This window comes from Manis pentadactyla, chromosome 11 (assembly GCF_030020395.1).
Source record: "Manis pentadactyla isolate mManPen7 chromosome 11, mManPen7.hap1, whole genome shotgun sequence".
NCBI lineage: Eukaryota > Metazoa > Chordata > Mammalia > Pholidota > Manidae > Manis > Manis pentadactyla.
The window spans coordinates 47,046,721-47,074,437 of NC_080029.1; the positions used below are offsets into that span (position 1 = coordinate 47,046,721).

Sequence of the window (27,717 nt, forward strand, 5' to 3'; positions counted from 1 at the left end):
CTCACAAACACATGGAGGCTTAACATGCTCCTAAATAATCAATGGATCAATGACCAAATCAAAATGGAGATCCAGCAATATATGGAAACAAATGACAACAACAACACAAAGCCCCAACTTCTGAGGGACACAGCGAAAGCAGTTTTAAAAGGAAAGTATATAGCAATCCAGGCATATTTAAAGAAGGAAGAAGAATCCCAAATGAATAGTCTAATGTCACAATTATTGAAATTGGAAAAAGAAGAACAAATGAGGCCTAAGGTCAGCAGAAGGAGGGACATAATAAAGATCAGAAAAGAAATAAATAAAATTGAGAAGAATAAAACAATAGCAAAAATCAATGAAACCAAGAGCTGGTTCTTTGAGAAAATAAACAAAATAGATAAGCCTCTAGCCAGACTTATTAAGAGAAAAAGAGAATCAACACACATCAACAGAATCGGAAACGAGAAAGGAAAAATCACGACGGACACCACAGAAATACAAAGAATTATTAGAGAATACTATGAAAACCTATACGCTAACAAGCTGGAAAACCTAGGAGAAATGGACAACTTCCTAGAAAAATGCAACCTTCCAAGACTGAACAAGGAAGAAACAGAAAATCTAAACAAACCAGCAGCGATATTGAAGTGGTAATCAAAAAACTACCAAAGAACAAAACCCCCGGGCCGGATGGATTTACCTCAGAATTTTATCAGACATACAGAGAAGACATAATACCCGTTCTCCTTAAGGTTTTCCAAAAAACAGAAGAGGAGGGAATACTCCCAAACTCATTCTATGAAGCTAACATCACCCTAATACCAAAACCAGGCAAAGACCCCACCAAAAAAGAAAACTACAGACCAATATCCCTGATGAACATAGATGCAAAAATACTCAACAAAATATTAGCAAACCAAATTCAAAAATACATCAAAAGGATCATATACCATGACCAAGTGGGATTCATCCCAGGGATGCAAGGATGGTACAACATTGGAAAATCCATCAACATCATCCACCACATCAACAAAAAGAAGGACAAAAACCACATGATCATCTCCAAAGATGCTGAAAAAGCATGCAACAAAATTCAACATCCATTCATGATAAAAACTCTCAACAAAATGGGTATAGAGGGCAAGTATCTCAACATAATAAAGGCCATATATGATAAACCCACAGCTAACATCATACTGAACAGCAAGAAGCTGAAAGGGAACAAGACAGGGATTCCCACTCTCCCCACTGTTATTCAACATAGTACTGGATGTCCTAGCCACGGCAATTAGACAAAACAAAGAAATACAAGAAATCCAGATTGGTAAAGAAGTTAAACTGTCACTGTTGTGCCCCATTTCATTGAATCCCCCGTGTGGAGCCGCAGTTACGAGGCTCAGTCGCGAGATGCAAGAGCCAGACAGGTCTTTATTGCTAGCTCGAACTAGGGTCTCAGTGGCCTGTCAGAACACAGGACTCGGACTGAGATCCTGAACAAAGTTCCCTTTTTGCTTTTATACTTTTGGAACAGTTAGGGGCTTTCCAAAGTGGGGTGGTTTATTGTGACCTTAACTGATTGGCTGAGGAGGGTCAGGGTCTTGTTGCACAGGTTGGTAGGCATGGTTTCCATGGGAATGGGCGTGGCTTGAGCGGGAAACTTCTTACTCAAGATGGAGGACACAACAAAATGGAGGTGGTCCAGTTGGCTAGGGGTCATGTAGGGGACATAGTTATTCAAGATGGGAGATACAAAATGGAGGCAGGGGTCATGTAGGGGACATAGTTATTCAAGATAGAAGACACAAAATGGAGGTGGGGGTCAGCTAATCTTCCAGGGGTCCCACATTCCCCCCTTTTCTTTTGTGCCTGAGTGGGCATTCTTGTCCCACTATGGGACTGCATTCAGTTGGTGACATTGGTGGCGTAGCATCATAAGCTGAATAGTGCTGAGGCGTTGTCTTATGTACTGAACTAGGTGGTTAAGAATGCAGGGACCAAATTGAGAAGGAGTAGTAGGATTACGAGGGGCCCAATGAGGGTGGATAAGAGGGTGGTGAGCCAAGGGGAGCTGTCAACCATCCTTCGTACCAACTCTGGTTCTCTCGGTAGTCTCTCTCTCTCTCTCTCTCTTTGCTAATCCTTCTCTGACTTTGGCTGGAGACTCTCTTACTACTCCTGTGTGGTCTGCATAAAAAACAGCATTTTCTTTCAGGGCCATGCAGAGCCCTCCCTGCTGCAGGAACAATAGGTCTAAACCTCTTCGGTTTTGAAGCACTACTTCTGCTAGGGAAGAGAGTGAGGTCTGGAGATGAGAGATGGACCTCTCCAAATTCTGGATATCTGAGTCTATGGCTACCTGGAGTTCGTGGTAATTCTTCCCTTGAAGGGCTAAGGCAGATATTCCCATCCTAGCGCCTGCTACTCCTACTCCTAGTATCAGGGAGAGTGTGAGGGCTGTGATGGATTCCCTCTGCCCTCGGTGAATGGGTCCTTTACTTAGTAGAGTTTTGGCAATTTGGTCTGGAGTGTGGTAAGTCAAGGCAGGAGTTGAACCATGACACAAAAGCTTCGAGTTTGGTTCAAAATCGAGAAGCTGACACAGGGCGTTAAACCAGTGTTACAAGCCCACCAAGCGTCAGAGTCAGGAACTCCATACAGGCCTGACGGGTCTATAGGACCTGGAAGAGTCTGCTTACAAAGGGTGCTATACGCGGGGGGGTACATGTCCTAGGCAGGTTCCTTGCCCGGACACTTCTTGCAGAGTCAATCCGTACCTTGGCTCTGGCTCCATTTACATTGGTTAAGATCCTTCGTCTGAGTGTAGTTGGCCTGCAGTCCTATGGCCTCATAGTAGGGGGGTCTAGCTGAATAGCAGAGCCAACACTCAGAGGTCAGGCTGGGGTCTGTGGCGTTTAAGACATAGTAGGTCTGATTAATGAGATGCCACACAGTGGGGAGCTCATGGTTTGCCTCTTGGCGAGGGGTGTTTGGTTCTTTTGGACGGGCGGTGGCCGGATGCCATACTTGCCACTGGAGCTTCTCTGCTTCGGGGAATTGAGGCTCCCTGGGGGGCTATTACTTCATTAGGGCCTAGTGGTTTAGGTTTCTTAGCAGGGGTGTTGACTACGCAGACAGTAAATAACTTCCCCAGATCCCGGATCATAACCAGTGGTGTATAGGTTAATCCTCCAGGTCATTTCCAGACTCCCATCTCTGAGTTCTTCCAACCGCGGTGAAACTCAGGAGGATGGTGTTACAGCGCCCTCCAGTGTTCCCACCAACTATGGTTGCCTCGTGGCACACTCCTCCCCATCCCAAAGGTATGCCACTTGAGGCGTGGACAGGGCCGTGACCTTTAGATTTTGCTGGGAAAGTGACGGTTAAAGGACTCCCAGCTGTGGGGTAGGTGATGGTCCAGCCATCTGACTGGACTTTGGTGAAGGGGTCTCGCCCGGCCTCTGACCAATTGTATGGGCTATAGGTCCCTCCCCTCTTAAGGGTGATGTAATCTCCTCCTTTCAGTGCCCATCCGGAGGCAATGGTCTCACAACCCCATGAATAACAAAAATATGAATCTTCTCTTCCACATTTTTGCTTCCAACTCTCACCTTTCTTCCACCCAGGACATACGTAAAAGTCATGGTCTCTGAGTCTGGCTCATTTGAGGGGGCTCCAACAGTCTCCCAAGCCCTCTAGGGCACAAAGGTCAAACTCGAGGACTGGCCACCAGGTGCTGGGGTTGGTCTGCCACGAGGTGGAGTTCACGACCTTCCCAGAAGCCGTGTCGACGACATGCCAGGTGACAGTCATGACCTGGTGTGAGTCCTTCGGTCCGAAGTCAGTCGCGCCCACGGTGACAGCGATGAGGAGTACTGAGCGACGGGGGGACAGCGGCTGGAGTGTCATGGCGTGGGGTGGCGATGCAGCTTCAGCTTAAGGGGGTTCTGTGGGTGCGCTTTCACTGTCCATTGTTCCCCAGCAGGTGCGGGTGTCTTCTCTGGGTTAGCTCACCAGACGTGCGAGTAATGGATCCACGGCCCAATGCCATCTACCTTAAGGGCTGTAGGGGTAGTAAGGAGTACAACATAAGGCCCTTTCCACCTAGGTTCTAAAGTTTTGGGAAGGGGATGGGGTGGTAATGCTGGCAGAGTGGGTTGGACTGCTTCGGCCTCGAAATCAAGAGCACTAGGATAGGCGGCCAACTCTGAGGACCTTGCAGCCTGCCAGCTTCTTGTTGTCCGAGGTCGTTGCTATCATGGCTTGGACTGCTGGGGGTGGCGGCCCCGGGGGGGGGTAGGTGCCGTGGGAGTGGGTGGAAAGAGAAAAGGTTTTAGCCAGTGAGGGGGTTTCTTAACAAGGTCACTGCCAGGTGAGTATGAAGGGGGCCTGGTCAGGTTGGCCTCCGGGCCCTGGGTCCATGACTCTGTCTCAATCTGCCTGAATAACAGAGGGCGAAAGATCCCTCTCGGGGCCATCCCACACTGAAGACAGGCCATTCTGTGGAACTAAAGGTTTTCAGTTTGCTCTTCCGGACTTCCAAACTAAGATTACGAGCCTCAGTTCTGAAATCAGAAAAATGGTCACTCATGAGGGTCAGTGGTGAAGATTGCCCTTGCCCCATAGTTGGATGATGGCTGTGAGAGTAAGAGTGATAGAGGGAAAAAGTCAGAACTGGCCAGACAACAACGACAACAGAAAACAGGACTATAAGACTAACAAAAGTAAATAATGACAACACAAATCAGGACAATAAGACTAACAAAACCAGCCAAAAAACAAATCCTCCCAGAAGTCTAATAGAAATATCTTTCAGTTAGTCTTCTCTCTAGAACTAGGGTCTCAGTGGCCTGTCAGAACACAGGACTTGGACTGAGACCCCGAACAAAATTCCCTTTTTGCTTTTATACTTTTGGAACAGTTAGGGGCTTTCCAAAGGGGGGTGGTTTATTGTGACCTTAGCTGATTGGCTGAGGAGGGTCAGGGTCTTGTTGCACAGGTTGCTAGGCATGGTTTCTGCAGGAATGGGTGTGGCTTGAGTGGGAAACTTACTCAAGATGGAGGACACAGAACAAAATGGAGGCGGTCTGGTTGGCTAGGGGTCATGTACGGGACATAGTTATTCAAGATGGAAGACACAAAATGGAGGCGGGGGTCATGCAGGGGACATAGTTATTCAAGATGGAAGACACAAAATGGAGGTGGGGGTCAAGCTAACCTTCCAGGGGTCCCACAGTCAATATTTGCTGATGACATGATATTGTTCATAAAAAACCCTAAAGACTCCACACCAAAACTACTATAACTGGTATCGGAATTCAGCAAAGTTGCAGGATACAAAATTAACACACAGAAATCTGTGGCTTTCCTATACACTAACAAAGAACTAATAGAAAGAGAAACCAGGAAATCAATTCCATTCACAATAGCATCAAAAAGAATAAAATACCTAGGAATAAACCTAACCAAGGAAGTGAAAGACCTATACCTTGAAAACTATAAGACACTTTTAAGAGAAATTAAAGAAGACACCAACAAATGGAAACTCATCCCATGCTCCTGGCTAGGAAGAATTAATATCAAAGTGCTCATCCTGCCCAAAGCTATATATAAATTCTGTGCAATCCCTATCGAATTACCAATAGCATTCTTCAACAAACTGGAACAAACAGTTCTATAATTCGTATGGAACCACCAAAGACCCCGAAGAGCCAAAGCAATCCTGAGAAGGAAGAATAAAGTGGGGGGATCTCGCTCCCCAACTTCAAGCTCTACTACAAAGCCACAGTAATCAAGACAATTTGGTACTGGCACAAGAAAAGACCCACAGACCAGTGGAACAGAATAGAGACTCCAGACATTAATCCAAACATATATGGTCAATTAATATTTGATAAAGGAGCCATGGACATACAATGGCGAAATGACAGTCTCTTCAACAGATGGTGCTGGCAAAACTGGACAGCTACATGTAAGAGAATGAAATTGGATCACTGTCTAACCCCATACACAAAAGTAAATTCAAAATGGATCAAAGACTTCAATGTAAGTCATGAAACCATAAAACTCTTAGAAAAAAACATAGGCAAAAATCTCTTAGACATAAACATGAGCGGCTTCTTCATGAACATATCTCCCCAGGCAAGGGAAACAAAAGCAAAAATGAGCAAGTGGGACTATATGAAGCTGAAAAGCTTCTGAACAGCAAAGGACACCACCAATAGAACAAAAAGTCATCCTACTGTATGGGAGAATATATTCATAAATGACAGATCTGATAAAGGGCTGACATCCAAAATCTATAAAGAGCTCACACACCTCAACAAACAGAAAGCAAATAATCCAATAAAAAAATGGGCAGAGGAGCTGAACAGACAGTTCTCCAAAGAAGAAATTCAGATGGCCAACAGACACATGAAAAGATGCTCCACATTGCTAATCATCAGAGAAATGCAAATTAAAACCACAATGAGATATCACCTCACCCCAGTAAGGATCACCACCATACAAAAGACAAATAACAACAAATGGCGAGGTTGTGGAGAAAGGGGAACCCTCCTACACTGCTGGTGGGAATGTAAATTTGTTAAACCATTGTGGAAAGCAGTACGGAGATTCTTCAAAATGCTCAAAATAGAAATACCATTTGACCCAGGAATTCCTCTTCTTTGAATTTACCCTAAGAATGCAGCAGCCCAGTTTGAAAAAGATAGATGCACCCCTATGTTTATCGCAGCAGTATTTACAATAGCCAAGAAATGGAAGCAACCTAAGTGTCCATCAGTAGATGAATGGATAAAGAATAGGTGGTACATATACACAATGGAATATTATTCAGCCATAAGAAGAAAACAAATCCTACCATTTGCAACAACATGAATGGAGCTAGAGGTTATTATGCTCAGTGAAATAAGCCAGGCAGAGAGAGAAAGTACCAAATGATTTCACTCATATGTGGAGTATAAGAACAAAGAAAAACTGAAAGAACAATACAGCAGCCGAATCACAGAACCCAAGAAAGGATTAACAGGTACCAAAGGGAAAGGGAGTGAGGAGGATGTGTGGGAAGGTAGTGATAAGGGCGGGGGAAAAGAAAAGGGGCATTACGATTAGCATGTGTTGTAGGGTGGGGGTGCATGGGGAGGGCTGTACAACACAGAGAAGATGAGTAGGGATTCTGCAGCATCTTACTATGCTGATGGACAGTGACTGTAATGGGGTTTGTGGGGGGAACTTGTTGAAGGGGGGAGCCTAGTAAACATAATGTTCTTCGTGTTACTGTAGATTAATGATAACCAAAATAAAAATAAAGCTTTTTCAGATACTGCCAGACTCCCTGATCCTTGTCAATCTCCGTAACTAGCATAACAAATCTCTTCCTTTGAATTATTTTTTTTTAACTGAAGTATAGTTGCTATACAATATTATATTGGTTCCAAGTATACAACACAGTGGTTCAACAGCTACACACATTATTAAATCCTCACCCCAACTAGTGCAGTTAACCGTTAACATAGAAAGATGTTACAGAACCAGAACCACTGGCTGTATTCTCCATACTGTACTCCCATCCCCTTGACCAACTTATTTCATGATTTATATTTTTGTGCCCCTTTATACCCCTCATCCTCTTCCCTCAAATTCAGATTTTATTTTCTGATGAGTTGCACTTACTTCCCATAATATTTATATTGTTATTTCAAAGTGCTAATCTTTTGCTTGGATATCTAGGAATCTGAGGAGTAGGTTTAATGGCATGTTTTCTCTGGAGCTTTTGATAAATGAGAAAGTATCAGCTTAATTTCTTTGGGTGCAAGTGACGGAAAACCTAACCCAAAAGACGTAAGCCTAAAGGTGGATGAGAAAAAGAAGTCTAAGGTCTGCCAGAGTCCAGTTTCTAACTGCTCTACTCTCCTTCATTTTTGAGGTATTCTCAGGCATCTCCTTTGGTTCCAGGTATGGCTATATCATCTTGTGTTCAAGTTCAAGGAAAAAGAATAAGTCTTTTCCAGATGTCCCAGCTAATCTATGCATTTCAGTGACTGATGGTGTCCTACACAACTGCCTGTATCATACATGCAGCCATGCAGGTTCTTATCTGCGAAACTTGTCATCCTCCTACTCTAGAATAAGATGCTTGGCTTCATCATAACCATAGGGAGAGGTAGAGCCACAGTAAAAAATCAAGAGCTACTATTGGAAATACAATGAATGAATCCAAGCTAGCTCAAAAAAACCAAGTATCCACTACAGAAAGATTGCTGTCATTCCTTCAGAGACAGGTTAATTTGATGGAAAACTCCCTGTATAAATTAGTAATTGATGGAAAATATTCAAGCAAAAAGGAATTCTGCTTGATAATAAATGGAAAATCCAGAGGATTTCTTGTCCTTTCCCTGCTTTCTACCAGTCCTATGTTAGTTTTCCAGGACTTTTTAAAAAAAATAATAAAATTAACTTTGTCATTCTGAAGCATGTTTGTATTAGTGATTGGATTTGTGAGATTACTATTGAAATAAACAAGGTAGGTTAAGGGGTTACCACACTCCATTCCTTTGGCAACCTATTCTCTCAGGATCTCTTGAAATCATGTCTCAGATGCCTAGAATTAGAGATTCTTCCCTGTCACCTTATTTTAGTGAATATGATAATGAATTCAAACTGGTTTTAATCAATTTTGTTTTAGCAAAATATGTTTGCTACTTACAGGGTTGAGAAGGAAGTTCATAGACAGCTTCTGGGAATACCAAAATTTGTTTACTAAAAGAGGTGAATATATTGAAATACAATTGCATTTACTTTTTGGGGCGTTATATTTTGAGGAAAATCTTCAATGAACTTTGTCAAATATGATTCATTTTAAAGCTGTAATTGTAGAATAGTATAGACTTTCAGTTAAACATGGCAGATATAACACCTAAGCATATCCCCTCACGAGACCTCACTAAAAATGAAAGCAAGGGAATTTTTTTTTTAAGACAAAAACCCTTAAGACCGAAAAAAACGGGAGAAAAATAGCAAACAAGAATGTCAACAAAATTGATCTTTTGAATAGGAAATATATTTACATGGTTCACAAATCAAAATATAAAAATGTGTAGCGTGAAAAATGTATAAAATATAAAAATGTATAGATCTGACTGCCATTCTTGTCCCCTTATTCCCCCACTGTCCCTTTTCCTTGTTTCTCAAGCCACTGTTATTCATTTTATATTTTTATAAAGTTTTTTTAGTCAAATACATGTATATTCACACTAAAGATGGCACAGTGTATACACTTCCTTATGTAAAAATGTATATTGGAGATTATTTTCATGATTTTCTTTTTATCTCCTTTCCTATATATATATATTTGTATTTATTTCCTTTCCTGTGCATATGTGTACAGTTAAACCAAGTGTTTTAGTAGACATACATGCTTGCTTTATTGGTATCTACATTTGTGACTATTTGAGACCTACGATAGTGATCCTGTGGAGTGGAAGGTTGTATAAATTTACTATAGAAGAGAACAGTAATATTTTAAGCAGAAGTAGGGCTGCTGAATTTATAACTCAAAATTAGGATTCCTCAATCCCATCACCATTGACATTTTTGACCCGACAATTCTTTGTTATGAGGGGCTGGCCTGTGCATTGTATGTAGCAGCAATCCCTGACTTTACCCACCAAATACAAATAGAACCCCTACTTGTGTCAACCAGAAATGTCTCTGGACATTGCCAGGTGTTCCCTGGAGGAAAAAATTGCCCATGGTTGAGAACCACTAGTCTAAATTATTTTTTGTTTTAATTCTGGATAGCAATACACATACTACTTCCTAGTTATTATACCATAGTGAAATCTATAAGAACTGTACAGCCATTGAAATGAATGTGTGGATAGAATAATATTAGAAAACTTAAAATGTATTTGGGTACACTCATGCTTGTTAAAACAAAATCATTTGAAAAGATGGTGAAGAAACTTAAAAAATTATCTATAACCATTACTAGAATGCTTGCCATAAAAAATGGAACTTTCAGACACTGTCAGTATTGAAAGAGATCCTGCCTTTAAGTCTGATGTTTTAGCTATCATCTTTATTTTCAGGTGACATAAGGTGATGATAAGGGAAGGACATTTTTCTTTTTGACAACCTTGACTCTACTGAAACTCTTTAAAATGGCAACTTTGATGATATACAATCAAATATAATTACATTGTAAATAATACCTTTTAATATATACTGAAAATGGAGAAAGACTTTATAACAAATAGTGTTGGAATAACTAAATGGCCATATGGAAATAAATAAAATTGGATCCATTTTTCACATTAAGATAAATTTCATTTGGATCACATTTAAACATAAAAAATGAAACCATACCAATACTATGCATTTAAAAGGTGGGATTGAGAGGAGTTTGAATTCTTCTGTACCGCAAGATAGAGAAAACTGTCCTATGATTTGATCAAGAAGCAATGAGGGAAAAATGTTAATAAATATTACATCAGCCCCAAAAAGCCATATGGCAAAAAATAAGACAAACCGGTAAAAAGCATGTGTAACTTATATCACAGATGAACAATTAATAACCCTAATATATAAATAACTTCTAAAAATAAAGGGGAAAGAATATCAGACCACTTTATGGAAAAAGTAGAATAAAGATGTAAACAGCTGATTCCCAGAGAAGGAAATGCTCAACCTTGCTCATAAAATGTAAATTAAAATTACATTTAGTTACCATTTCTTGACTATTAGATTAGCAGAAGTCCAAAATTTTAACAATATACTCTTTTGGTCAGGCTGTAGGTAATAGGTATTCTCATACTAACAGTTGAATGCCATGAAGGAGAAAAAATGTAGCAGTATTTATCAGAATTATATATGCATTTACCCATACTTCTGATTCAAAGACAGTATCAGCAAAAATACAAAAAGATATATACACAAGGCAATTCATTGCAGCATTACTTACAATAGTAAACTACCCAAATGTTCATCAGTAAGAGACTAGTTGATAACTACAGCTATATATATGTAATGGGAAACTATGCAGTTGTAAAGCACAATGAGGAAGATACCTATATATTATATGGGTCTTTGAAAAAGATCACATGAAAGAACCTTTAGCTAGACTGACCAAGAAAAAGGAGATTCAAATAACTAAATTCAGGAAATAAAGAGGGGACATTTAAACTGATCTTACAGAAACAAAAGGATTGTAGAGGAATACTCTGTATAGTTCTGTGCCAACAAATTAGATAACCTCGATGAAATGGACAAATTTCTTGAAAGATACAAACTACCAAACTGATTTGGTGATTGGTAAGAAGAAATGGAAAATCTGAATTGATCTTTAACAAATAAAGCATCTGAACTAATAGCCAAAAAACTGTCTTAAAAAAAACCCAGGACCAGATGGCTTCACTAGTGAATTTTATGAAACAAAAGAAGGAATCAGCACCAGTTCTTCACAAACTCTCCAAGGTAGAAGAGAAAGGGAGACTTCCCAGCATCTTAGTCAATGGGTCAATATTACCTTGATACCGAAACCAGATTAAAGACATAACAGGAAAAAAACTAGACCAATGTATCCCCCATGAGTACAAGTCACTATCCCTTATGGACACAAAAATCCTCAAAAAAGTACCAGCAAACTGAATCCAGCAAATTATAAAGAGGATTATACACTATGACCAAGTGGGATTTTATCGCAGCTATGCAAGGTTGGTTCAACATTTTTTTAAAAATCCATCAAGGACAGTACACCACACACATTAAGAGAACACAGGAATATAACTGTTGTTTCTTAAGCAGAAAACGAATTTGACAAAATCTAATGCCCTTTCATAATGTAAGCACTTAGGAAACTAGAAGTAGAAGAGAATTTCCTCAACCTGATAAAGGACATCTACCAGCCCACAACTAAAATTATACTTTAGCAAAAGACTGAAAGCCATCCCCTGAGATCAGGAACAAAACAAAACTGTCCCCGCTCACCACTTCTGTAAAATATTGTATTATAAGTTTCAGCCACCGCAATTGGTCAAGAAAAAGAAAAGAGATCCAGATTAGAAAAAAGAATTAAAACCATTTCTGTTTGCAGATGACATCATCTTATATATAGACAATCCTAAGGAATCCACACATACACAAATTACTAGGGCCATAAATGAACTCAGCAGATTTGCAGGATACAAGATCAATGTAGAAAATATTTATACACTAGCAATGAACAATCAAAATTTAAGAAAGTATTTCCATGTATTATAGCATCAAAAAGAAGAAAAAAACTCAGGAACAAATTTAACAAAAGTGCAAGATTTATACACTGAAAACTTCAATGCACCACTGAAAGAAACAAAGAAGACCTAATTAGATGAGAAAGACCACCCATGTTTGTGGATTAGAAGACATAAAGTTGTTTAGATGGCAATGTTTCCCAAATTGGTCTACAGATTCATCACAATTCCTATTAAAATCCCACCTGTCTTTTTTGCAGAAATTGACAAGCTGGTCCTAAAATTTTCATGGAAATGCAAGGGACCCAGAATAGCCAAAACAATTTTGATAAAGAATAAAGATGGAGGACTTAGACAAATTACAAAGCAAAAAAAGAGAGAGGAACCTAGAGATTAAAAGACACTTAAGAGACATATCTGCCCATTACAATGCATGAACTGTACAGTAGTCCCCACTTATCTGAGGTTTCACTTTCCAAGTGTCAGTTACCCATGGTCAGTCATGGTCCAGAAGCAGATAATCCTCATCTGATGTCTCATCAGAAAGTCAAAGTCACCTAATGCTACATCACTATGCCTATGTCATTTTTTTCATCTCGTCATATAGGCATTTTATCATCTCACATTATATGAAGAAGGATGAGTACAGTACAGTAAGATTTTGAGAGAGACTACATTCACATTTATTGAAGTATAATTCTGTTGTATTGCTGTTATCTCGTATTGTGCTTAATTTGTAAGTTAAACTTTATCATAAGTATGTCTCTATGGGGAAAAAGTAGTATATAGGGTTTGGTACTGTCTAGTTTCAGGCATCCACAGGAGATATGCTGGAACATATGCTCTGTGCATAAGGGGGTCCGCTGTGTTTTGGGGTTCAATTCAAACAAGTATAAAAACATTTTTAATGTTACTATAAAATAACATTTATAATATAACTGGGAAAATGGGACCACTGAACTTACTTATTTGCTTACTTATTTGCTGCACAAACTTTTTGACATGAAAATAGTACTGAATAGGTTTTTCTTACAAATTTTAGCAGTATTTACTAGACTAGTTAATAGATTAAATGATGTGATGTCTGGGATTTGCTTTAAAATACTAGGGAGAAAGGATGCTACTATAAAGGGATAACGTGGAATTTTGGGGGCAATAGAATGATTCTGTAACTTGATTGTGGTGATGCTAATCATGAGTCTATACAACTGACATCAAAAGGGAGAAAAGTCAACATTGCTTTATCTTAATTTTAAAAATAAAAATTTTTAATCCATATTTATGGAGGGAACGAGAAGAATAAATGAAACAGGACAAGCTATGACTTGATAATATTTGGATCAGGGTGATGGCACAGGGGTTTTCATACTGTTCTCCTTACTAAAGATACGTATAATTACTCAGAATATGTGAAAACTTGGAATATTTGAAATCATAGATGGCAAATTTGGGAAAAGAGTTTTGAAATGAAGGTGCTCTACTGTTGCAAACTATTTCATAGTATAACACTAAGTGAAACATAGTTAGACAAAGTTATAAGAAAGTAGAAGTGGTAGGTTAGAAGACCATGTTATTTTATACCATGTGAATACACATGTGAAGTTACTCTAAGAATGGTTTGTTTTTATTTTTTACTTTTAGGATGAGAGAGGCTGCAAGAAAGATAGAAGAAAGGCATTTTTCCAACCATGCAACACATGTTGAATTTCTGCCTGTTGAGTGGCGATCAAAACTTACTCTTGATGGAGGTACATTTTTGTTTAAAAATTAAAGGATTTAGCCAATGTCTCCTAAGTGCCTTTAACTTAGTTGTCTTGAGGTATCCTAACTCTTTGTTCTAGATTATTAAGAAAATAAAATCCATTGAATTTTTTTTTTTTTACATAATTACATTGACATATCATTTTGGACCACAATATAGATTTCAATTTCAGAGAGAGCAGTTTTAATGTATGCCCTCTGTGGATTAGAAGGACAGGGAGCATGTGGAAGATACAAAATGTTTTCTGAAGTTTTTGACAGAAAAGTGATCTGTCAATACTTTCAAAACATTTGTTGTCCACATTTCCATATGAGCTTAGATTTTCTTCCTAATAATCCCCGTTCCCCCCTCCAACCCATATTTAGAAGATTAAAATATCAGGTTTTTTGTTTTCTTTTGTTGTTGTTCCTGTGTCCCCTGGGCTGGTGAATTATAATCTAGCATATTAGAGAAATTGTACAATATATTTTTTAAATGAAATCATTTTTGTTTACTTCTTTAAAGAGCTGTTAGCTGAAATATGCATCTTTTTATACACAAAGTTGTATCCTTGGAATTTTAAAACTATTGAAATAGAATATTCAGATTGATTGTCTACATAATCTGGAAAATTAGAATCATACTGGACATAATAGCAACTGCCATTTGTGGGGCCTTTACTGTGTGCCTGGCAATCTGAAGTTCTTTTTAATGAAGTAGCTTATTTAATCTTGTCACAAATCTGTGAAATACCTATTTTATTTTTTCTGTTTTACTGATAAGGAAGCAGAAACTCAGATGAATTTAACTAAGAATGGCAGGCAGAATCTAGGTCTGTATGATACCAGAGCCCTTGTTCATCAAAGTGCTGACCTGTCTTCCTGGATGGTTTCCAAGGATTCTTCCAAGTCTGTGATTCTGTCTCATAGTCAGTCAGTCAGGAATGTCAGTTACCCAGATGGCATCAAAAATTGTAATGAGTTAAAAAAAAAAAAATGCTAGTGACCAAAGAATGCTTCTTCGCAGCAACAGATCATGTATAAATTTCTAGTGTAATACACTATCTTTTGGGCTTTTCCCATTCACCCAGACAAGTTTGCTAGGCTGCTCAGGAGTGTAGGCAACATGGATGAACTAACATTTAATAAAGCCCCTGACTATGTAATTTTCTGTTAGGTTCAAACTACTGTAATAGAATCATAAAGGCATTATGCTGAGTGAAAGAAACTAAAGGAAAAACACCACTATTTCTCTCTATTCTCAACACATGTTGGGTTTTTTCCCCACACCAACCAATTTTCCAATTCTTGATGGATACCAACTGAGTATCCTATAATTTATCTAAATTATAACACTAACTGCCCAGAGATAGTGCAGTGAGGTTAAGAACTCAGTCCCACACTACTGTCCCCCACCCACTTCTGAAGCCAATCACAAATCCCACTTTGTTGTCTGTACTTCTGATTGACCAGGTATAAATTGGGGAGGTCCCATGACCCCATCCTGAGGTTCGGTAATTTCTAGAAGGACTCATGAAACTCAGGGAAATATTTACTTTTAATTACTGGTTTAAATTACATTTACTGGTTTAAAGGATATTACAAAGGGTACAGATAAATAGTGACATTTTTTTTTTATGGCTGAGTAGTATATTTTTAAATATATTTTATATACTATAAAGTGCATCTCTCATTAGTAATCAAGGAGGTGCAAATAAAAATTATAATGATATATTACATCCATCCCTATGACACAGTAGTTTTATTCCTAGATATTTATACCCCAAAGGAACTCTGTTACTTATGTACACTAGGACACATGTGCAACAGTGTTATTAGAAGCACAATTTATATTAGGAAACTAAAACTAGAAACAACCCAAATGTCTTTCAAAGGAAAATGGGTAAATTGTAAGATATGTAAAGAGTAGAATACAGCAAGGAAAATGAGAGGATTATAGTTATATGCATTGGTGAATCTCAGAAACATTAGTACTGGAGCTGAAACAAACCAGGGACATTAACTCAATTTAAATAATCATCAGAAACAGACAAAATAAAATATTTAGGCTCCAGAACATAGTAAATGCTATAGAATTGGCTCAAATTATTAAGACTAATGGACATGTAGGAAATCTATAAAAGAAAATCAAGATTGTTGTTATAAGTTCTTTTTATGTTACTCTTTAATAAGCTTTCTTTGAGCTGCATATATATATATTAAATGCCTTTTGTATATGTATTTCACAGTATAAACTTTTTTTGGAAATGCATTAAAGTGACATCTAAACTTTCTGTATTAGCAAGGAAGTCACATATTTTAACTTTTTTACAACTTAAAAATAGGCAGAGGCCATAAATATGTTGTGCTACCCATAAGCGGTCACACTATTTCCCTTTACATCTTTAAAAAGTCTTATAGCTTTTGTTTGGGTCACTACCTTTAAGTCATTTTTAGATTATATTAAAGTGGAATAAATAAAAATAATTTAAACTGATGTAGTAGAAAACTGGAAGATAAAAGAAATTGCACACAACTAAAAATATGAGCCTTCTTCTCCCCACCTTGTACTTTCAAGTTATGATATCCAAGTATAGGATTTCTTTATGTTTATGTAAGAAAGGTGAAAATTTTTGGCATCTCTGATCATTTTATTAGGCATTTAATAGAATAATCTTCCCAAGGTAGAATTTGCATAAGTTAGCTGTCAACCCAGAGAAATCAAGTGTGTTTTGCGATGCAGTTTCTGTAACAGTTTTTTTTCAGAAGTGAATTACACCAACTTTATCTTGCTTACGAACGAGGCCCATTGCTGATTTGCCTCTGTGCATACAGTATCTGTAATTTGACAGATCCTGCCCAGAGACCTTTGTTTCACTACGTGTGAAGTGTAGAGAAACTTTTTAATGAGTTGCTGGTTTGTCACCAGTTGTTCTAGGCATTCTACATGGGTATTGCCAGGCCCACCGTACATAGGGCAAAGAAAAAGAGAAAGGAAACAGTAAAGGGGTACAGAAAGAGTGAGATTGTATCCCTTGACACATGTCCCAGGAATAGAGATTGCCTGGGTACTCCAAATGTCAAGAAAAAGCCAGTACATAGAAAAAATGGTCTTTGTAGATTTGATAATGGTCTTTGTCCTTTTTGTTCCTTTTCTTGCCCCCTTTTGTCTTTTACTTTGTTTCCTTGCAACATTTTGCAAGAAGTTGTGGTTCATTAGATCCAGAACTAGTCTTGAATATTTAAATGTTAACCTGAAGACCTTTTCTTTTAGGGAATGTGGTTTTTTTCACAATTCTTTTTTTCCCTAAACAGAGATCTTGCCTACGTTTAAAAAAAATTTTTTTTTTTTTTTTGTAGACACTGTTGATTCCATTACTCCTGACAAAGTACGGGGCTTAAGGGATATGCTAAACAGCAGTGCAATGGACATAATGTATTACACTAGCCCACTTTATAGAGACGAAGTAAGTATTAGGATTATCTTGTTCTGGGGTACTTTGGGATTGATAGTATATATGTCCTGAATTTTAATATTTTTATTCTCTTTTTCACAAGCAAATGAGAAATTACAGAAATCTGTTAATCTATAAATAGTCTGTATTATAATAGGAATATAGTAGTTTTCAGCTGCACATTAGGATCCTTAATAAAATGGATAACCTTGGAAAGTGGGAGCCTGGTTAGAAAATACCTCTGAAAAATATCAGTTTTCATAAATCTGATTATTCATGTCAATGATAATTGGCCTCACAAAAGAGTTTTAGACACTTCGAAATTTCCTTCAAGTTTTATGTATACAATAGATTTGGTTTTCTGTGTTGTTGCTGTAGTGGATTCCTGTAGTTCTCCCATGGTAATATTGCTAGTGCATCACAAGGACAACCCTAAAAGGGGGTGAGGGGAGAAAGTTTATTCAGAGGGATGGGAGAATCTCTACCAAATGCATTTTGTCACTTTGTAAAAGAAAAAGGATTTTGTTTGGCAGGAATAACCTTGTTAATTACCGAACAGGTATTAACTTATTTAAATTCTCATAAAATCCCTGTGAAGTAGATATGATTACTATCCTCATTTGAAGGATAAAGAAACTGGTACAAGGAGTAATTAGAGCTGCTCTGTACTGCTCCAAACCAGTCCATTTCAGACTTCATTCATTTAAAGTTCTTACTTGACTTTATTCAGGATAGTGTTCACATGTCTACAAAAGTATGTTTGCTTAGTTGCCATGGAACTTCCTTCTCTTTGCACTACCATCCCCTTAGGATTTTTCTCCATTCCTCTTCCTGTATTCCTTCATTGCCATATACCAGTATTGGGCAAGATCTGCCTTGATCTGACTGGCAACAGTAAAAGAAACTATAAAGAGAACTGCTATTCTGGACCTAATTCTAACCAACAAAGAAGGCCCAGTTAATGAAGTAGAATACTAATAATTTACATGTTCATAGTCCTTTATAGTGTATAGTGGGCATTGATAGATTATTAGTGAGTACCCATTGTTAGTAGGCACCAAATTTAGGAAATTGAACCTATAGTATTATGAGGAAAACCAGTGGTGGTAGCAGGGAGAAGGGGGGGAGGAGAAAAGCTGAGAACATATTACTATATATATTTAAAACATATATGTGACATATACACACAGACTTATACACCACATATACACACACGAGTGGTGAACTCCTAAGAAGGTAGCCTGAACGCTTAAGACTAAAATGTGCTGGAGCATCTCCCCCAAAAGTAATAATGAGCTTTTTTTTTTAAGTTTTAAATCAACATTAACAGCAAGAAAAACTAGAAAGAGAAATGTGTCACACTCAAAGCTCTGGCCATTGGCTAATGATGACTGAGAAAGTGGTCACTTTAAGTTTTGCTCTTATATCTTCAAAGACAATGATCCTCAGAATGGAATTGAATAAACAGATATTTGGTACAAACAGGGAATTGGTAGCCAAGATGAATTGTTTAGAAAGAGAATACCCAGTGTTCTAAATTAATTTGTCCTGGATCTAATTGAATTTCATGGAAAACCACTGAACTGTGGCTGAGATTCATCAGCAATCTTTAGCAGTGTTTCCTAAACATCCCTAATGAGAAGAATCACTTGAGATGCTTATTAAAAATATAGGCAAAAAAAAACACACCATGGTGGGTGCATCAGAATTGAGAGTATTGTGAATTCACAATTCTGAAAATATGTGGTTGTATATAGATATTATTTCTATATTTAAGCGTGTAAGTGTACATATATGCATATATTTCCTACCTCTCTCCATTCAAAAGGCCAAGACGCAAAGATGCTCCAATCTAGTGAGCATCCCTTGTACCCAGATCTTCGCCTTTAGTATTGTTCTTCCCCACTAAGAATAATTAGAGTTCCCTGGAAAAGTGCTGATTCCAGGGCAGGGACAGGAAAAGTACAGGTTGAAGCAAGAACAACTTGTTATAACAGAAGGTAGGAAAATGAATATGGCTCAGAAGAATAATGGAGCACATCACAAGGACACAGGAGTCAAGTTAAAGAAACAAATCTCATGGCCAGACCTGAAATAATTTGAACACCAAAACAATTAAGTAATTATTATTACTTAGTGTAAGGAATTACAAATCATTGAAAAATGTTTAAGTCCTTATCAATTATTAATAGGGGAGAAGGGAGGTCCTTGTTTACAGTAGAATGCCAAGTGCTTACTAGTAAATGTGGATGGAATGCTAGAGTTGGAAAATCCTCATTTTGTAGCTCTCATGCATAGTAAGATCAGTACAGAGGGAACTGGGCAAGAATCATCAATGGATGCTAAATTGCAGGCCGATTTTGATGAGGAACAGGATATTTGCATGATCTTAAAGTGTATACTCACAGACTGCTTATTTGTTATAAAAGGAGAAAAAGTATGCACTAGAGAAATTGGGCAACACTTTTCACTGGATGTTACTAAGGGACACTCAGAAAAGGATACAGTATCATTTATGCAATATTCCAATCATGAGGAAACATCAAATACAAAATGAGGAAGTTCTGATTACAAAGTAGGAATGGGACTGCGTTCTTTTAAAATGTCCGTATGGATGTTCCTCAAAAAACTAAAAATAGAAATACCATGTGACCCAGGAATTCCACTCCTAGTAATTTACCTGAAGAAAACAAGATCCCAGATTCAAAAAGACTTATGCACCCCTATGTTTATCGCTGCACTATTTACAATAGCCAAGATATGGACGCAACCTAAGTGTCCATCAGCAAATGAATGGATAAAGAAGATGTACATATATGCAATGGAATATTATTCATCCATAAAAGGAAAACAAATTCTTCCATTTGCGACAACATGGATGGAGCTAGAGGGTTTTATGCTCAGTGAATTAAGCCAGGTGGAGAAAGACAAGTACTAAATGATTTCACTTATTTGTGGAGCATAACAACAAAGCAAAACTGAAGGAACAGCAGCAGACTCAGACTCCAAGAAGGGTCTAGCAGTTACCAAAGGGAAGAAGTAGGAATGGTGGGGGTGGGGAGGGAGGGAAGGAGAAGGGGAATAAAGGGCATTTTAATTAGCACACATAATATAGGTAGGTCACAAGGAAGGCAGAATAGCACAGAGAAGATAAGTAATGACTCTGTAGCATCTTACTATGCTGATGGACAGTGACTGCAATGAGGTGTGTTGGGGGGATTTGATGAAATGGGTAAATGTAACCACAATGTTGCTCATGTGAAACCTTCGTAAGATTGTATATAAATGATACCTTAATAAAAACATAAAAATAAAAATAAATAAAATGTCCATATCATGAAAGACAAAGAATGGCTGTGGAAAATGTTCCAGATTAATGGGAGCCAAAAAGACATGGCAGCTAAAACAACATCTCATCCTAGATTGTATCCTGCCCTGGATAGAGGAAAATGTTACAATGCTTATTACTGTTAAATCAACTGACAAAATTAAAATGTGGATGGTAGATTAGATAAGATGAAGTGTTATGTCAAAGTAAATTTATGAAGTTGATAACTACACCATGATTATGGAAGAGAATATTCCTAGTCTTAGGAAATATACACTGGAGTTTTTTAGGGGCAAACATCCTAAAATGGTTCACAAAAAAGTTGTGTGCATGTGTTAATAGAAACAACAAATGATAGATAGGATAAAATGCTAATAAAGGGTGAATCTTGGGTAAAGGATATATGAACGATCTTTACACTGTTTTTGTTTTTCAACATTTTATAAATTGGGAATTATTTCCAAATAAAAAGTTAAAAAAGGAAATTAAAAAATGTCTTCTTAGATTATGATTCAGTGGGTCTGAGGTAGAGCCTCTGGATTTGTGTTTTTAACAGTTCCCCAGGTGATACCACTGGGGAAGTTTGGGAAATATTACTTAGGGCATTGTGAAGAACAAAAGAAAAGAAACAAAAAACTTAATGAGAAATGAGCAAAAACTGTCATTTTTTTTTTTTAAAAGCTGATATAATCAAAAATCTCATTTAGCACAAGGTTGATGTGCCACTATTCTAGAATAAACTTTTTAAAGAATATATGTTGCATTAGGGAAGTAATGAAAAGTTAAAGCAAGCCAAGGTTTTTTAAGACTATTTCATGTCTGGTGAATGCACCTTCTTTGGGTTATTTCATAGGCATATGACAAATGCCTTTTTCCCTTCCTCTCAGCCTTTGGAGTCAAACAGATGTAGATTTAAAACCTGACACTTGACTAGCTGTGTGACCTTAGATCAAATTTCTTACTTTCTTACTTTCCTCACATATAAAATGGACACAACGACCTGAAAAAAGTTGTCATGAGGTTTAAAGATATTATATATTTGAAGTTCCTAGTATAATTTCTCATCCTTAGATTTTCAAGTTGTGACTGACAAGTATACATCTGTCTTTATGTATTTCAAGGGCTACCATTTTTTTTAAAAAGGATGCATTCTGTTAACTCTGGAAAGTAAAATAAGGATCAGTGATAGAAAATATGGAAAGGAAAGGTTTGTTACCTAATGAAGAACTTTGTAGTAACTAAAGCTTCCTTAAAAAAATAGAAGTGTCACAAGGAAAAACATTTTTAAATAATGTGAGTGATGGCTTTTTAATAAAATTATTGTGGTGATCATTTCACAATAATATACATTAATCAATTCATTGTGCTGTACAAAAATGTATACAATGTTATATGTCAATGATACTGCAATAAAACTGGAAAAAAATTCTTAAAATAGAAGTGACCACTTTAGAGTGAAGAGACTCATGAGGTTGGATACTGAGCAACTTACCAATGATGCTGCTGAAGGGACTCCAGCCTTCACAGCACTTTAAACTGGGGCATCGCTGAGGTCCCTTTACACTTGAGATTCTGAGATGTTCCTCAGAGGATGCTAGTAAGAGATTATGTCAGTAATCACTAAAAAACTATGGTTAGGGAAAAACTTTTGTGTGTCAGTCAGCAGTTCTCAGTTCACACTTTCTGAGACCCAGTTAAGAAAAATGGTGATTAATCAGATTTATCAACACATCATTAGAGAGCCTTTGGCCCTTCCTTCAACCTTAAGTAAAGTACATGAAAAATCCAGGGAGAACTGTGTATCTTGTGTACATCTGAACTCTTTTTCAATGACTTAAAAATGAAGAATTATATAAAGGATTGTCATAGCCATATCCTGTCATTGTTATTTGAAAACTGTTTAATTGATGTGTGTGACTAAAACTCTGAATTACTCTTTTTTCCACTAAAATTCCCTGAAGCTGGAAGGACAAAGGATTAATTATACTCTTCAGCCATATTTTATGTGTTTACATTCTTTTCTGAAACTATTCTGGTTTTTTCTTTTGGGTTACTTCATAAATCTTACCTTTTAAGCAAGCAGTGGTTATGAGAATTAGAAATATTTTAAGGTTTTTGAAAAGCCATCAGTGCTTATTATGTAAGAAGTTAGCTGACATGATTAGATAATACTATATAGCTAATAAAATTAAGATCACAGGGCATATCATTAATCTTCCTTCAGATATCCCAAATGAATCTGCTTGGTCACAGAGGGATCCTGGCTGGAAGAATATATTGGATCAGAGAGGAAAGGAAGGGAACAAACCCTAATTAGAGTACACATTTTAAATACAACATAAAGGTGGATTTCTCCATTTGCTGCTGAGTGCATTATTTATAAAAGCATTTAAGTGTAGTACACAGCCAATTTAAAAGCTGGCTTCTAAAATCATAATGTCTTGGTCATAAATATTCCTGTATATGTAAGCTATAGATAAACATTTAAAGTGCTATTGATCTAGATATGTTCTAATAAAGAAATGCAAAGAACATTTCTAATGAAGTGCACAATTATTAAAACATGAAGGCATCAGCTGTTCAGACACAGTCCTATCTTTCATACCATGGTGAAATGTGAAATATTTTGATGTCAAATAGGCTTCTTCTGTCTTGGACATTTACCCTTGTTTAGTTATCCATATATGATGGCTGGACTCATGCAGTATTGGGTATAATGAGAGATGCTTTAAAATTTTTTGATACGAAATAGGTTAATGTAGGTGGAGATACTGTTAGAACTTTTACTTTAAAAAATTTTTAATTTTAGTTTGGGGGTGCCAGTAAGAAAACCATTGATGGAAGAGAGGTTAAGGATGGTGGTGTGAGAGGTGAGACAGAAAACTCCTCCAAAAACCACATGTAATATGAAAATATAGCAAATACAACTAATCCTGAAAGAGCAGCAGGAAAGAAGGCTGTGGCAGACTGGCTACACCTGGGGAAAACAGGAGACCTCAAGGAAAAGGTAAAGTACCAAAGCCGTGATCTGGAGGGATCCAAGGCCTTCCCCCACCCCAGCTCACAGAAGGTCAGAAGAGAAACACAGCTGGGAGGCAATAGAGACCTAGGACTGCTGAACACTCAGCGCTGGAGATCTGCTCTGGGTGCATGAACTGACATTACATGGCGCTCTGGAGATTAGTGAGGATGGGAAACTAATGCAAGTGGAATACCTGGAGAGACTGAGATTTCAGCTGCTTGTGGAGAACAGGTACCCACAACCAGCCAGTCTGGGACAAAAGAAAGGTGGGGAGACTGAGAGACTTCCTAACAGTGAGAGGGCTGCTAAAGGGTCAAGGATTACACAAAGCTTGCTGCACAGGAGAAATGACAGGTGGACAAAATTGTCCCAGAGCACACAGCCTAGCATGTTGGGAAATTTGAAAAGTTTCAGGAGCTCCAACCCCCTGGCTGGCAACACAGCTATGAGGCCCCCCACCATGATACACAGCCTGCTCCTCCTTCCTCCTGGCAAACACAAGCTCACAAAATGACTGCCCTCACCATTGCACCAGACCAGCCTATGGCAGCTGCAAGCACAAAGTATACAGGCTTCTCCCTGTGGACTCGGCCCACTGGCCCTAGCAGTGGAGGCAGGCACTAGAGCCAGGAAGCAGGAAAGAGCTTTTCATCCTGAAAGACACCAGCGCTACTCGCCTGTGACCCTTGCCATCACTCCAGGGGCTGAGCAGCTCCAGAGGGTAGAGCTTCTGAGCACAGGAGGGCTCCACCTACAAATATGAAATGTCAAAGGAACCTGGCTCGAACCAAAATCCCACAAACACTAGAAAGAGGGCCAAGTGAAACTGAACTCATTTCTTCCTGAAAGAGATTTCAAAATAAAAATTATAAACATGCTCACAGAGCTACAGAAAAATATATAAGAACTCAGGAAAGAATACGAGAATGAAATATAAATATTAAATAATACAGCATCCAAAGTGTAACCTACAATGGAGGGATTTAAAAGCAGATTAGATGTAGTAGAGGAGATAGTAAATGAAATAGAAGTTAAAGAACAGTAATACAAAGATGCTGAGGCAGAGAGAGAAAAAATGATCTCTAAGAATGAAAGAATATTGAGAGAACTGTTACCAATCGAAATGCAACAATATTCACATTATAGGGGTACCAGAAGAAGAAGAGAGAAAAGGATAGAAAGTGCCTTTGAGAAGGTAATTGCTGAAAACTTCCCCTATCTGGGGAAGAAGATAGCCTCTCAGGCTGTGGAGGTTCACAGATCTCCCAACACAAGAGACCATACAAAGGAAAACCCATCAGGCTATCATCAGACTTCTCAACAGAAACCTTACAGGCCAGAAAGAAGTGGCATGATATATTTAATACAATGAAACAGAAAGACCTCAAACTAAGAATACTCTACCCAGCAAGACTATCATTTTAATTTGAAGGAGGGATTAAACAATTTCCAGATAAGCAGAAGTTGAGGGAATTTACCATGCATAAACTGTCTCTACAGTGTATTTTGGAACGACTGCTGTAGATGGAAATGTTCCTAAGGCTAAATATCTGTAACCAGAGAAAATAAAATTACAGTAAAGAAAGTAGATGAATGAATTATTAAGCAAATGCGAAATTACATCAACTACCCCCAAAGTCAGTTAAGGGATACACAGAGTACAGAATACTATACCTGATATATATAGAATGTAGGAGAAAGAAAAAAAAGAACCTTTAGATTGTTTGTAATAGTGTACTAATGAGTTGAGTTAGACTGAAAGATAGTAAAGAAGTTACCCTTGAACCTTTGGTAATCACGAATCTAAAGCCTGCAATGGCAATAAGTACATATCTATTTTTAACGACCATAAATGTAAATGGTCTGAATGCACCAATCAGAAGACATGGAGTCACTCATAAGAAAACAAGACCCATTATATGCTGCCTACAAGAGACTCACTTCAAACGCAAAGACGTACACACACTGAAAGTGAAGAGATGGAAAAAGATACTTCGTGCAAATAATAGGGAGAAAAAAGCAGGAGTTGCAGTACTTGGATCAGACAAAATGGACTTCAAAACAAAGAAAGTAACAAGACACAAAGAACATTACATAATGATAAACGAGTCAGTCCAGTGAGAGGATATAACCATTATAATTATCTATGCACCAAACACAGGAGCAATTACATATGTGAAACAAATTCTAACAGAAATAAAGGGGGAAACAATGCAATGCATTCATTTTAGGAGACTTCAACACACCACTCCAAAGGAAAGATCAACCAGACAGAAAATAAGTAAGAAGACAGAGGCATGGAATAGCACATTAGAACAGATGGACCTAACAGACATCAACAGAACACTCCACCCAAAAGCAGCAGGATACACAGTCTTCTCAAGTGCACATGGAAAGTTTTCAAGAAGAGATCATATACTAGGCCATAAAAAGAGCCTTAGTAAATTTAGAAGGATTAAAATAACACCAACCAGCTTCTCAGATCACAAAGCTATGAACTAGAAATAAATTACGCAAAGAAAAAAAAGCCCACAAACACATAGAGGCTTAACAACATGCTCCTAAATAATCAATGGATCAATGACCAAATAAAAACAGATCAAGCAATATATGGAGACAAATGACAACAGTAACTCAACACTGCACAATCTGTGGGACACAGTGAAGGCTGTGCTGAGAGGGAAGTGTATTGCAATATAAGCTTACCTCAGGAAAGAAGAACAATCCCACATGAACAGTCTAAACTCACAATTAATGAAACTAGAAAAGGAAGGACAAATGAGGCCCAAAGTCAGTAGAAGGAGGGACATAATAGAGATTAAAGCAGAAATAAATGAAATTGAGAATAAAACAATACAATCAATGAAACCAGGAGCTGGTTGTTCGAGAAAATAAACAAAATAGATACACCCCTAGCCAGACGTAAGAAGAAGAAAAGAGAGTGTACACACATAAACAGAATCGGAAATGAGAAAGGAAACATCACTACAGACATTACAGAAATACAAAGAATTAGAGAATACTATGAAAAATTATATGGTAACAAACTGGGTAACCTAGAAGAAAAGGGGAACTTTCTAGAAAAATACAACCTTCCAAGACTGACCCAGGAAGAAAAAATCTGAACAGAACAATTACCAGCAGTGAAATTGAATTGGTAATCAAAAAACTACCTAAGAACAAAAACCCTATACCAGATAGCTTCACTGTTGAATTTTAAGAAACATTTAGAGAAAACATAATACCCATCCTCAAAGTTTTCCAAAAGTAAAAGAGGAGGGAATACATTCATTCTATGAGGCCAGCATCACTCTAATACCAAAACCAGGGAAAGGCACCACAAAAAAAGAAAATTACAGACCAATATCCCGGATGAACACAGATGCAAAAGTACTCAACAAAAATATTAGCAAACCAAATTCAAAAATACATCAAGAGAATTATACATGATGATCAAATGGGATTCATCCCAGGGATTCAAGGATGGTACACATTTGAAAATCCATCAATATCATCCACCACATCAACAAAAAGGACAAAAACCACATGATCATCTCCATAGATGCTGAAAAAGCATTCGACAAAATTCAACATCCACTCATGATAAAAACTCTCAACACAATGGGTATAGAGGGCAAATATCTCAACATAATAAAGGCCATATATGATAAACCCACAGCCAACATCATACTGAACAGCAAGAAGCTGAAAGCTTATCCTCTAAGATCAGGAACAAGACAAGGATGCCAACTCTTCCCACTTTTATTCAACATAGTACTGGAGGTCCTAGCCATGGCAATCAGACAACACAAAGAAATAAAAGGCATCCAGATTGGTAAGGAAGAAGTTAAACTGTCTCTTCAAATGACATGATATTGTATATAAAAATCCGATGGGATTAAAGATGGCAGTGTGAGAGGAGAGACAGAGGCTTCCTCCTAAAACTGGATACAATTAGAA

The 27,717-nt window shown here is 37.7% G+C and overlaps 1 protein-coding gene across 4 annotated transcripts in view; it reads left to right on the forward strand.

Moving 5' to 3' along the window:
• Nucleotides 1–27,717, forward strand: part of DDHD1 (DDHD domain containing 1) — a 90,736-nt gene that overhangs the window by 30,967 nt on the left and 32,052 nt on the right. For all 4 annotated transcript variants that reach the window (XM_036918146.2, XM_057488456.1, XM_036918169.2 and 1 more), the window contains 2 exons: nucleotides 13,854–13,960; nucleotides 17,313–17,419. In XM_036918146.2, the coding sequence (XP_036774041.1) occupies nucleotides 13,854–13,960; nucleotides 17,313–17,419 (214 nt within the window). The remainder of the gene's footprint in view (nucleotides 1–13,853; nucleotides 13,961–17,312; nucleotides 17,420–27,717) is intronic.